Source organism: Dermochelys coriacea, chromosome 27, assembly GCF_009764565.3.
Source record: "Dermochelys coriacea isolate rDerCor1 chromosome 27, rDerCor1.pri.v4, whole genome shotgun sequence".
Lineage (NCBI taxonomy): Eukaryota > Metazoa > Chordata > Testudines > Dermochelyidae > Dermochelys > Dermochelys coriacea.
The window spans coordinates 267,594-281,171 of NC_050094.1; the positions used below are offsets into that span (position 1 = coordinate 267,594).

At 47.1% G+C, this 13,578-nt stretch overlaps 1 protein-coding gene across 1 annotated transcript in view; it reads left to right on the plus strand.

Annotated features, from left to right (window-relative positions):
- Positions 1 to 13,578, plus strand: part of SCN4A (sodium voltage-gated channel alpha subunit 4) — a 132,037-nt gene that overhangs the window by 56,824 nt on the left and 61,635 nt on the right. Inside the window, exons 13-14 of the mRNA XM_038385508.2 lie at positions 922 to 1,095; positions 1,741 to 2,097. Coding sequence (XP_038241436.1) covers positions 922 to 1,095; positions 1,741 to 2,097 — 531 coding nt within the window. The remainder of the gene's footprint in view (positions 1 to 921; positions 1,096 to 1,740; positions 2,098 to 13,578) is intronic.

A 13,578-nucleotide genomic window follows, 5' to 3' on the forward strand; every position in this document is an offset into this window, starting at 1 on the left:
CTAGATCAAAGCTGGCTTGGGTATGTCCATGCATGCTGCAGTCGCACCTCCCAATGGCAGTGCAGACAGACTCTCAGAGGAACAGCACCAAACTTGCAGCTTTTTAAGCCCTTTTTCGCCCTCCCAGCTCTGGGCTGCTCTGGAAGTGACCAGCCCCCAGTGTAACTAGCCCCTGGAGGTCTGCTGTAAGTTACCTCTGCCCGGCCTAGGCTGCCTCTGAGGAGCTCTGCCATTGCTCAGAATCCCCACAGCGCTGTGTGCTCTGGCCCTGCCACTGGCCTGCCCCCACTGCCAGGGACCGATGGCAGTCTTAGCCAGTGTCCGCATGGGGGAAATTGTTCCCAGGCTGGCCAAGGGCCGAGGGGCTGACGCAGTATGGAGCCTCCCCTGCGCTGTTTCTATGCCCTCAGACTTGCTAAAACGTAACCCTGCTTTCCTGCCCATGTGTGAGGGGAGCCCTATGGCAAGCCCTGTGATCTCTATCGTAACTGTGGATGGGGTGAGCAAGGGCTGGCCCAGTCCTGCCTTGTCCAGCACACCCCGAAATCCGCCCGGAGGTGATGCAGGAAATGGCCCTGAGCCCGCACTTTCACACAATCAAAGTCGGGGAGCTGCAGCAGCACCTGTAGCTTTGATCATATGCCCTGAAAGGAAAGGCACTGAATGTCCATGAGATGGGTGGTCAGCGCTGGGGGCCAGGGCGCACTGCATTACGGTCCCAAGCCAGGGTCCATGGGCAGTAGACTCAGTAACTTTGGATCAGGCCCTCTGGTGCCATGGCATGATCTCAGTCGGCTGCCCACTGCTGCTTTCTATGCCCGGGTGGGCTCTGGTGCTAGATCCCCTTGGGCCCATCCCCTCCCTGACAGGACTGTGACGCGCTGATTGTGTGATGAGCACTAATGGGGTCTGTTTTCAAAGGTCTTCACTGGGATCTTCACTGCAGAGATGGTGCTAAAGCTCATAGCCCTGGATCCCTATGATTACTTCCAGCAGGGGTGGAACATATTTGACAGCATCATTGTCACCCTGAGCTTGGTGGAACTGGGCCTGGCCAATGTGCAGGGGCTCTCTGTGCTCCGATCCTTCCGCCTGGTAGGTTGCCCTGTGGCTCTGCTATGCTGAGGGGCTTCATGGCAAGTGCCATACCCAGAGAAGGGTCATTTCTAACTCCCGGGTGGTGATGGTCACTGAATCACGTTGGGTTCAAAGATCAGGCTGATGCAGCCCGGGTTGAATGTTCCGTGTGCCCGGGGGAGCAGTTAGCATGGCAGATGCGAGGAAGGCATGTCTGTACTATCCATTTTAGATGAAATGGCAACAGCAGCTCCCCTAGTCTTACTGGAGCAGTAGCTAAACTCACAGGGACATCCGCATTCCCTCTGAGCTAATATAGAAACAGCCAGGCTGGGTCAGACCCAAGGTCCATCCAGCCCAATGTCCTTCTCTGTCAGAGGCCAGCACCAGAAGCTACAGAAAAAGATACAGGAAGCCGTGCAGAAGGTAGTTAGCTATCTGCCCCATGACAGTTTCCTCCTAACCCGCAATGGTTTGAGGTTGGGTTAGGCGTGGAAGCTGGAAGTTTCATACCCCTTCCAAAACATTTATTATTTACCACTATCACTCTGGATACTATTTGAATGCTGTCACTCAGAATCCTGCATCCTCTTAATGTCAGTGATATCTTGTGGCAGTGAGTTCCACAGGCCAATTGAGGTTTCTGTTTCCACCTCCTTGCAGCTGAGAGTTTTCAAGCTTGCCAAGTCCTGGCCGACCCTCAACATGCTGATAAAGATCATTGGCAACTCCGTGGGGGCTCTGGGAAACCTCACCCTGGTACTGGCCATCATCGTCTTCATCTTTGCCGTGGTGGGCATGCAGCTGTTTGGGAAGAGCTATAAGGAGTGCGTGTGCAAGATCTCTCTGGACTGCACGCTGCCCCGCTGGCACATGCACGACTTCTTCCACGCCTTCCTCATCATCTTCCGCATCCTGTGCGGGGAGTGGATTGAGACCATGTGGGACTGCATGGAGGTGGCTGGCCAGCCCATGTGCCTGATTGTCTTCTTGATGGTCATGGTCATCGGGAACCTCGTGGTGAGTCGTTGGCTCATGGTAGCATCAGTTGATAAAATGGACCAAAGGGGGAGCAATGGATACTGGGTTAGATGGACCTTTGGTCTGACCTATTATGGCTGTTCTTATGTTCCTATGTTCTTATCTGAAATCCATGTAGGGAAGACACCTGAGCCATCAAATACTCGCTCTCAGCTGCTCACTCTCTAGCTGCCCAGCCACCAGTTAGTATTGTTATTAGGATAAACATATCCAAGGTGCCATCCCTACAGGATCTGTGCCCCACTACAAACGTAGAGAAGTACATCAGTCCTGCATTACTTATCTTACAGTAGCCCATACAGGCAACCAGCTGAGGTTTAGGCCCTATTGTGCTAGGTGCTGTACAAACACAGAGCAAGAGACAGTCCCTGCTTTGAAGAGCTTACAAACCAAACAAAGAGAGGGAAAGCTAAGGCACAGGGAGACATGACTTGCCAACGTCCCACAGAAAGAACCAGGAATAGAACTTAGGCCTCCATCCCATGCCCACCCCACTGGACCACACCACCCAACTCCTGCCCTGCTCCTGGCTGTTTATGTCTAGCAGTACTTGACTGGAGCCATGTTGCAGCGTTGGCTTGTGGGTGAAGGGGCATGGCAATCTCAAGATTGGATGCTTTTCTAGAAGATCTGCTCTAGGAATGTATTCTGGGGCAGTCCCTTGGCCTAGGCTATACAGGGTGATCACAACAGTCCCTTCTGGCCTTGGAATCTAAAGCAGGAGTTTAGGGCATCACCCCCTGGGGGCAGGACTCTGGCTCAGCTGTTCAGGACCAGCAGCAGATTCCACAGTCCAAGGAATGCCCTGCCTTTTACCTCCTCCGGTTTGCCCCAGGCTCTGTTGATCTCCATGTCCACGCTGAACAGAGCTTCAGGGGTGGCACACGGGGAGAGGCTGTGTCTCAGGGCACCTGGATTCAGTCCACATACGGATAGGCAAAAGCTCTGGAAGGGGCCTGGCAGCTTACTGGCACCCCCCATCCAACAGCTGGGTGTATGCACGATGGCAAGGACTGGGGAGTGGTCTAGTCTGTTTTGGTTGGGGGGGGATGGTGGACTTTGGGGAAAGGGCATCTGGATGTGGACTCTGGGGCAGAAAAGAACATCCCATGAGCAGCTGTTCCCCTCCTCTTCACCCTCCAGGTGAATTTCCAGGCCTTCCAGCCCCTTTTTGTGACCCCTTTTGATGAGGCAGATGAGTGTGCATCCCCATATCTATTTCCACCGAGCCCTTTGCCCTGGGTGGTCTCTTTCTGCCCATCTTCACCAAGCTGGGCCTTCCCAGACCATCCCTCTTCTGGTAGGGCATTGAGGTTCCTGGTTCCATCCAGCCTGGGTGTTTCATTTTGGCCATTTTCCAGCCTCTCCTCTAGCAAAAACAACGGAGGCTCCATCTGCTTTAAACGCTCTCTCAAGCTGCTGGGCAAGTCATGTGGCAGGCGGGTGCTGTGGCTGAAAGCTAGGCCTGGATTGTATCCTCTTGGTGTAGCTCACTTCATCAGTTTCCTGCCACTGCAGCAGCCTTCAGCATTGGCTCACCTCAGTCCCTTCTATTCTCTGACTAGGGCATACACTAGCTTAGTCTCCGGTGGGCTGTGATACTTTGGTTTAATTTCGGTTGCTGGGTTCAGCATGCAGGTGCTTGGCGGTGTCACTGGCCTGTGATGTATAGGAGGTCAGACTGAATAATCTGGTGGTCCCTTGTGGCCGTAAACTCTGTGATATCCCTGTGACCCAAGTGCTTAGGATAGCCTACACTGGAAATGCCAAGGCCAAGGCAGGCTGCAAAAAAGGAGAGTTGATTCCCCCAAAACTGGTAGTTAACACTGTAGTTAAATTCACCAACCAGTCACAGACGGTGCCCCTGATCCCCCACACTGGTTATCAAAAAATCACACAGCCCCCTTTATTACATTCCAGTCTCTGGCTCGCAATCAGCAAATTGTTTTGGATCTTACCTAAACTACCACGCTGTCTGCCAATCCTTTAGTATCTAAAACTAAAGGTTTTATTATAAAAGAAAAGAATGAGAAGAGAGTTGTTAAATAGTCAAGCAATCAGATACATACCTATGACTTCAGAGTCCACATATCAGGTTCTTAGCAGCATTGGTGAGTTTGCTGGCTTGTAAAGTCCCTCTGGAACATATCCACAGCTTGGATAGGTCTGTCAGTCCTTCATTCAAAGCTTCAGTTTGCAGAGAAGTTACTCCAGAGCTGAGAAGCAGGATTGAAGATAAAATGGAGGTGATGCAGCTGCCTTTTTATATCCTTTGCCAATTATCATGTGGCTTGTTCATCCTTTGTCCCAAACACAAGTTCACAGCACATGGCATGGAAGAGCACATGCAGTCCCATGTCACGGGCATATCCTGCTGACTCATAGGCATAGCCCCTGGCTTCTCTCAATGGGTTCATTGTACAGCTGATTTCCCCGATGGACATTCAAACAGCTGGATACTGCTGGTGCCAATCTGTCTGTGGGTGCCACCCAGCTGCTCAGCACAAGTTTGAGATATCAATATACCACACATATTTATAACTCATGGTACAAAGATGATACGTGCATCTAAGATCATAGAATCATAGAAGATTAGGGTTGGAAGAGGCCTCAGGAGGTCATCTAGTCCAACCCCCTTCTCAAAGCAGGACCAACCCCAACTAAATCATCCCAACCAGGGCTTTCTCAAGCTGGACCTTAAAAATCTCTAAGGATGGAGATTCCACCACCTTTCTCTGGAACTTATTCCAGTGCTTCAGCACCCTCATATCCAGCTTCTTGTCCACTGTAAACCCCAGGTCCTTTTCTGCAGGACTGCCACTTAGCCAGTCGGTCCCTAGTCGGTAGCAGTGCATGAGATTCTTCCATCCTAAGTGCAGGACTCTGCACTTGTCCTTGTTGAACCTCATCAGATTTCTTTTGGCCCAATCCTCCAATTTGTCTAGGTCACTCTAGACCCTATCCCTACCTTCAGCATATCTGCATCTCCTTCCCCCCCGCCCCAGTTTAGTGTCATTTGGAAACTTGCTGAGGGTGCAATCCATCCCATCATCCAGATCATTAATGAAGATCTTGAACAAAACCAGCCCCAGGACCAGCTCCTGGGGAGCTCCGCTTGATATTGACTGCCAACTAGACATCGAGACATTGATCACTACCGATTGAGCTTGATGATCTAGCCAGCTTTCTATCCATTTTATAATCCATTCATCCAATCCATACTTTTTTAACTTGCTGGCAAGAATAGGAGTGGGAGACAGTATCAAAAGCTTTTCTAAAATCAAGATATATCATGTCCACAATTTTCCACATATCCACAGAGCCAGTTATCTCATCATAGAAGGCAATCAGGTTAGTCAGGCATGACTTGCCCTTGGTGAATCCATGTTGACTGTTCCTGATCACCTTCCTCTTCTCCAAGTGCTTCAAAATGGATTCCTTGAGGACCTGCTCCATGATTTTTCCAGGGACTAGGTGAGGCTGACCAGTCTGTAGTTCCCTGGATTCTCCTTCTTCTCTTTTTTAATGATGGGCACTATATTTGCTTTTTTTCAATCATCCAGGACCTCCCCCGATTGCTACAAGTTTTCAACAATAGTGGCCAATGACTCTGCAATCACATCAGCCAACTCCCTCAGCACCCTCAGATGCATTAGATCTGGACTCATGGACTTGTTCATATCCAGCTTTTCTGAATAGTCCTTTAACCTGTTCCTTCACCATTGAGGGCTGATCACCTCCTCCCCATACTGTGCTGCCCAGTGCAGCAGCCTGGGAGCTGGCCTTGTCTGTGAAGACCAAAGCAAAAAAAGCATTGAGTACTTCAGCTTTTTCCACATCATAGATTCATAGATTCATAGATACTAAGGTCAGAAGGGACCATTCTGATCATCTAGTCCGACATCCTGCACAGCACAGGCCACAGAATCTCACCCACCCACTCCTATGAAAAACCTCACCTATGTCTGAGCTATTGAAGTCCTTAAATCATGGTTTAAAGACTTCAAGGAGCAGAGAAGCCTCCCTCAAGTCAACCATGCCCCATGCTACAGAGGAAGGCGAAAAACCTCCAGGGCCTCTCCAATTTGCCCTGGAGGAAAATTCCTTCCCAAACACAAATATGGCAATCAGCTAAACCCTGAGCATATGGGCAAGATTCACCAGCCAGATACTACAGAAAATTCTTTCCTGGGTAACTCAGATCCCATCCATCTAATATCCCATCCCGGGGGATTAGTCCTATTTACCCTGAATATTTAAAGATCAATTACTTACCAAAATCCCATTATCCCATCATACCATCTCCTCCATAAACTTATCAAGTAGAATCTTAAAACCAGATAGATCTTTTGCCCCCACTGCTTCCCTTGGAAGGCTATTCCAAAACTTCACTCCTCTGATGGTTAAAAACCTTTGTCTGATTTCAAGTTTAAACTTCCTGGTGGCCAGTTTATACCCATTTGTTCTTGTGTCCACATTGGTGCTGAGCTTAAATAATTCCTCTCCCTCTCCTGTATTTATCCCTCTGATATATTTATAGAGAGCAATCCTATCTCCCCTCAACCTTCTTTTAGTTAGGCTAAACAAGCCAAGCTCCTTAATTCTCCTTTCATAAGACAAGTTTTCCATTCCTCGGATCATCCTAGTAGCCCTTCTCTGTACCTGCTCCAGTTTGAATTCATCCTTTTTAAACATGGGAGACCAGAACTGCACACAGTATTCTAGGTGAGGTCTCACCAGTGCCTTGTATAATGGTACTAAAACCTCCTTATCCCTACTGGAAATGCCTCTCCTGATGCATCCCAAAACCGCATTAGCTTTTTTCATAGCCATATCACATTGGCAGCTCATAGTCATCCTATGATCAACCAATACTCCAAGGTCCTTCTCCTCTTCCGTTACTTCTAATTGATGTGTCCCAACTTATAACTAAAATTCTTCTTATTAATCCCTAAATGCATAACCTTACACTTCTCACTATTAAATTTCATCCTATTACTATTACTCCAGTTTACAAGGTCATTCAGATCCTCCTGTATAATATCCCGATCCTTCTCCGAATTGGCAATACCTCCCAGCTTTGTATCATCTGCAAATTTTATGAGCACACTCCCACTTTTTGTGCCAAGGTCAGTAATAAAAAGATTAAATAAGATTGGTCCCAAAACCGATCCCTGAGGAACTCCACTGGTAACCTCCCTCCAACCTGACAGTTCGCCTTTCAGTAGGACCCGTTGCAGTCTCCCCTTTAACCAATTCCTTATCCACCTTTTGATGTTCATATTGATCCCCATCTTCTCCAATTTAACTAATAATTCCCCATGCGGCACGGTATCAAATGCCTTACTGAAATCTAGGTAAATTAGATCCACTGCATTTCCTTTATCTAAAAAATCTGTTACTTTTTCAAAGAAGGAGATCAGGTTGGTTTGGCACGATCTACCTTTTGTAAAACCATGTTGTATTTTGTCCCATTTACCATTGACTTCAATGTCCTTAACTAATTTCTCCTTCAAAATTTTTTCCAGGACCTTGCATACTACAGATGTCAAACTAACTGGCCTGTAGTTACCCGGATCACTTTTTTTCCCCTTTCTTAAAAATAGGAACTATATTAGCAATTCTCCAATCATTCGGTACTACTCCTGAGTTTACAGATTCATTAAAAATTCTTGCTAATGGGCTTGCAATTTCAGGTGCCAATTCGTTTAATATTCTTGGATGAAGATTATCTGGGCCCCCGATTTAGTCCCATTAAGCTGTTTCAGTTTTGCTTCTACCTCAGATATGGTAATATCTACCTCCATATCCTCATTCCCATTTGTCATTTGTCATTATCCCTAAGATCTTCTTTAGCCTTATTAAGACTGAGGCAAAGTATTTGTTTAGATATTGGGCCATGCCTAAATTATCTTTAACCTCCACTCCATCCTCAGTGTTAAGCGGCCCCACTTCTTCTTTCTTAGTTTTCTTCTCATTCATATGGCTATAGAACCTTTTACTATTGGTTTTAATTCCCTTTGCAAGGTCCAACTCTACTCGTCTTTTAGCCTGTCTCACTTTATCCCTACATGCTCTGACCTCAATAAGGTAGCTTTCCTTGCTGATCCCTCCCATCTTCCACTCCCTGTATGCTTTCTGCTTCTTCTTAGTCACCTCTCTAAGATGCTTGCTCATCGAGCTTGGTCTACAACTCCTTCCTATGAATTTTTTCCCCTTTCTTGGGATACAGGCTTCCGATAGCTTCTGCAGCTTTGATTTAAAGTAATCCCAGGCCTCCTCTACCTTTAGATCCATAAATTCTTCAATCCAATCCACTTCCCTAACTAATTTCCTTAATTTTTGAAAGTCAGCCTTTTTGAAATCAAAAACCCTAGTTGCAGATTTATTTTTGTTAATCCTTCCATTTAGTTTGAACTGAATTAGCTCATGATCACTTGAACCAAGATTGTTCCTACAACCATTTCTTCTATGAGGTCCTCGCTACTCACCAAAATTAAATCTAAAATGGCATCCCCTCTAGTTGGTTCAGCAACTACTTGATGAAGGAATCCATCAGCTATCGCATCTAGGAAAATCTGAGCCCTATTATTATTACTAGCACTGGTCCTCCAGTCTATATCTGGGAAGTTAAAGTCTCCCATGATCACGCAGTTTCCATTAGTATTTACTTTATTAAAAAGAAAAGGAGTACTTGTGGCACCTTAGAGACTCACAAATTTATTAGAGCATAAGCTTTCGTGAGCTACAGCTCACTTCATCGGATGCATTTGGTGGAAAAAACAGAGGAGAGATTTATATACACACACACAGAGAACATGAAACAATGGGTTTATCATACACACTGTAAGGAGAGTGATCACTTAAGATAAGCCATCACCAGCAGCAGGGGGGGGAAAGGAGGAAAACCTTTCATGGTGACAAGCAAGGTAGGCTAATTCCAGCAGTTAACAAGAATATCAGAGGAACAGTGGGGGGTGGGGTGGGAGGGAGAAATACCATGGGGAAATAGTTTTACTTTGTGTAATGACCCATCCACTCCCAGTCTCTATTCAAGCCTAAATTAATTGTATCCAGTTTGCAAATTAATTCCAATTCAGCAGTCTCTTATTGGAGTCTGTTTTTGAAGCTTTTTTGTTGAAGTATAGCCACTCTTAGGTCTGTGATCGAGTGACCAGAGAGATTGAAGTGTTCTCCAACTGGTTTTTGAATGTTATAATTCTTGACGTCTGATTTGTGTCCATTCATTCTTTTACGTAGAGACTGTCCAGTTTGGCCAATGTACATGGCAGAGGGGCATTGCTGGCACAAATCAGACGTCAAGAATTATAACATTCAAAAACCAGTTGGAGAACACTTCAATCTCTCTGGTCACTCGATCACAGACCTAAGAGTGGCTATCCTTCAACAAAAAAGCTTCAAAAACAGACTCCAAGGAGAGACTGCTGAATTGGAATTAATTTGCAAACTGGATACAATTAATTTAGGCTTGAATAGAGACTGGGAATGGATGAGTCATTACACAAAGTAAAACTATTTCCCCATGGTATTTCTCCCTGCCACCCCACCCCCCACTGTTCCTCTGATATTCTTGTTAACTGCTGGAATTAGCCTACCTTGCTTGTCACCATGAAAGGTTTTCCTCCTTTCCCCCAGGCTGCTGGTGATGGCTTATCTTAAGTGATCACTCTCCTTACAGTGTGTGTGATAAACCCATTGTTTCATGTTCTCTGTGTGTGTGTATATAAATCTCTCCTCTGTTTTTTCCACCAAATGCATCCGATGAAGTGAGCTGTAGCTCACGAAAGCTTATGCTCTAATAAATTTGTTAGTCTCTAAGGTGCCACAAGTACTCCTTTTCTTTTTGCGAATACAGACTAACACGGCTGCTACTCTGAAACCTGTCATTACTTTATTAAAGACATTAAAAAAGGCTCTATCCATATCCAAATTAGATCCCGGAGGTCTATAACACACCCCAAGCACTATCGTAGGAGAGGCTTTATTAGTTTTCTTCCCCAATGTAATTTTTGCCCAGACAGACTGTCTTATCCATTGCATCGCTTCTTATTTCTTTACATTCTACCTCATCATTGATATACAATGCTACTCCACCACCTTTACCTTTGCTTCTGTCTTTCCTAAACAGCACATACCCTTCAATACCTGTAGTCCATCTGTCACTAGGTTGCCTCCCCCATTCAGTAAGGGTCCCACACTTTCCCTGACCACCTTCTTGTTGCTAACATACCTGTAGAAACCCTTCTTGTTACCCTTCACATCCCTTGCTAGCTGCAACTCCAGTTGTGCTTTGGCCTTCCTGATTACACCCCTGCATGCTTTAGAAATATTTTTATACTCCTCCCTAATCATCTGTCCAAATTTCCACTTCTTGAAGCTTCCTTTTTCTCTTTAAGCTTTCCGAAGATTTCACTGTTAAGCCAAGATGGTTGCCTGTCATATTTGCTATTCTTTCTGCACATCAGGATGGTTTGTTCCTGCACCCTCAATAAGTCTTCTTTAAAATACAGCCAGCTCTCCTGGACTTCTTGCCCCCTCATTTTATTCTCCCAGGGGATCCTGCCCATCAGTTCCCTGAGGGAGTCAAAGTCTGCTTTTCTGAAGTCCAGGGTCTATATTCTGTTGCTCTCCTTTGTTCCTTTTGTCAGGATCCTGAACTCGACCATCTCATGATCACTGCTGCCCAGGTTGCCACCCACTTCTACTTCCCCTACCAATTCTTCCCTGTTTGTGAGCAGCAGGTCAAGAGGAGCATGGCCCCTAGTTCGTTCCTCCAGCACTCGCACCAGGAAGTTGTCCCCAACACTCTCCAAAAGCTTCCTGGATTGTCTGTGCATTGCTGTATTGCTCTCCCAGAAGATGTCAGGGTGATTGAAGTCCCCCATGAGAACCATGAGAACCGATCTGGAAACTTCTGTTAGTTGTCCGAAGAAAGCCCTGTCTATGTCATCCTCCTGGCTTGGTGATCTATAGCAGATGCCCACCACGACATTGCCCTTGTTGCTCTTGCCTCTAAACTTAACCCAAAGACTCTCAACAGGCTTTTCTCCAGTTTCATACTGGAGCTCTGAGCAATCATACTGCTCTCTTACATATAAACATGGTTATCATGTTTAGGAAATCATACCTTTTCCATGGATACCTTACGTGGCATATCTGGTATAAGAGTCATTGCAATTTGGTATTGATAATATTATAAATAGTCGCCCATGTTCCATACAGCATCACCATCCCCCCGAGGCACTAGATACCTTTGCAATGAGCAGGTCCTTCCCTGCCAGTTCTGCAATGAAACCTCCACTTTTGAGCTGGGTGAGTTCCGGCTTTTCTCGCTCACTGGGGGAACTGAAATGGTTTTTTTTAAAAGACATTCTGGATCTAACCAAAATGACACATTTTTGGTTTTTCAGGCCAAAACGAAAACCCAAAATGATTTACTCTAGGGTTGAATGAACCATTTCATTTAATTTTCAAAGGGTTTGAAAGGTTTGCAATGTTTTTTAATGAAATGTAGGTCAACACTGAAACGAAACGGCTTTCTGAAGTGACATGCTGAAATGTTTCGTTTGGACATTTACAGGTTTTTCCATTTTGTTTTGGCTAAAACTAGTCACTGAATTCGACCTGAAATTTCATTTTTTGGTAAAAAACTGATTAGCACAGAAATATCACCTGCTCTCCTCCCCGCCCTCATCCACATGACAAATCCTGACACCTCCCTAATACACCCCGTATTTCCCCTCATTCTCCTCCTCTCCGCAGTGCCCCCTTCTGTTGGATTTCCACACGGGAGCCGTGCAGCCTCCGCCCCCGTGCATCGCCCCCGGCATCGCCTCCGGCCCATTTACCTCCCTCGATGACCTAGCTACTCACTGCCCTGATACCACTGCCTGAATTGCAGATGTAATCCCTAAGTTCCAGAGAAGTGTGAAATCCTTTCTAACCTTGGTCCCCATCTACCCACTGACTTTGAAAGTTGTTTTCCTGGCTGCATGGGTCCTGTTCTCTCCTCCAAAGGAGCCAGGCAGCAGGCATCCTGGTGTCTTGTCTAATTGCTTCTATTACTTCTCAGAGTTGTGTAAGCCTGTTGGAATTTATGTTGAAAACTATCTAGGGGAGAAAAGGAGTACTTGTGGCACCTTAGAGACTAACAAATTTATTTGAGCATAAGCTTTCGTGTAGCTCACGAAAGCTTATGCTCAAATAAATTTGTTAGTCTCTAAGGTGCCACAAGTACTCCTTTTCTTTTTGTGAATACAGACTAACACGGCTGCTACTCTGAAACCTATCTAGGGGACAGCTGACTGCATCTCCTTCTGCATCATGGCACCTTGTGGGTGTCGCTAAAGATGTTCCTGCCATCTCGGGGCCCCCACAGCTCCCCGGGGGCCAAATTCAGCCCTGGTATAAGAGGGCAGAAGGCCACAGAGGCCAGTGAAGCTGGCAACTCCAGGCTCTGTCAGTATGGCTGAGCTCACCTCCAGGATGGAAAGTCACAGCTCAGGTTCCAGGCCAGGTGCAGCCCCAGTGCGAGACAGGGTGTGAGATGCGTAACAAGCTCCATCAGGCCTGGATGCTAACGCTGCAGAGGGCAGTGTTGGAGGCAGGGGAGGGGCTGCAATGTCATGGCTTTTAGGAAGACACATCTGCCCTAACTCTAACATTTTCCTGTTCGGCTGCCCTGCCCCTTCCCCCAGCCAGGGCCAGATTAATGTTTTGTGGCCATGCCCCCCCACTCTGCCTTGTGGCCTCGCCCCCACTAGGCCTCTTCCCCTCCGAGGCCCTGCTGCTGCTCACACACCAAGGAGAGGGTGGAGAGGAGCGAGCGATGGGCAGGACTTTGGGGGGAAGAGGCCAAGCAGGGGCTGGGCCTCGGGGAAGAGTGCAGGTGGAGTGGGGTGGGGGGTCCAGGTGCTGGGGCCCCTTCTGCATGTGGGCCCAGTGCCATGGTGCCATTGGCACCATTGTAAACCCGGTAGTGCCCCCAGCTGTGGGGCTAATGCATTCACACTCCCACTTTGCCCGCTGGTAGAGCCTTCCTCCCCAGTAGCATTTACTGAGCACGTCTTTCTGGTGGATCCATTTATCAGAACACAGCCCACACTGAAAAAATTCAGAGCCCTCCTGAGGCGCCTCCAGGAACATCTGCAGTAGAGACGTGTGTTTAGAACACTGGAGCCCTAACCGAACGTTGCCAGACCACCCCAGCATGGCCCCAGGCAGGAATGATGCCAATTTTAGAGCCACATTTTCAAGGGGGCTCCATCTGTACTTCCTGTTGGAACACGTCCCTATTGATGGGGTGCAGTAAGTAGGAGTGTGAGTGTGATGGCTGCTTGCACAGCGACTCTGGGGTTTTGGACGTCATACAACTTGATCAGGCAAAACTGTAGTTGCAAACTGAGGGGCTGCTTTGAAAATGTGGCCCTGTCAATGTAA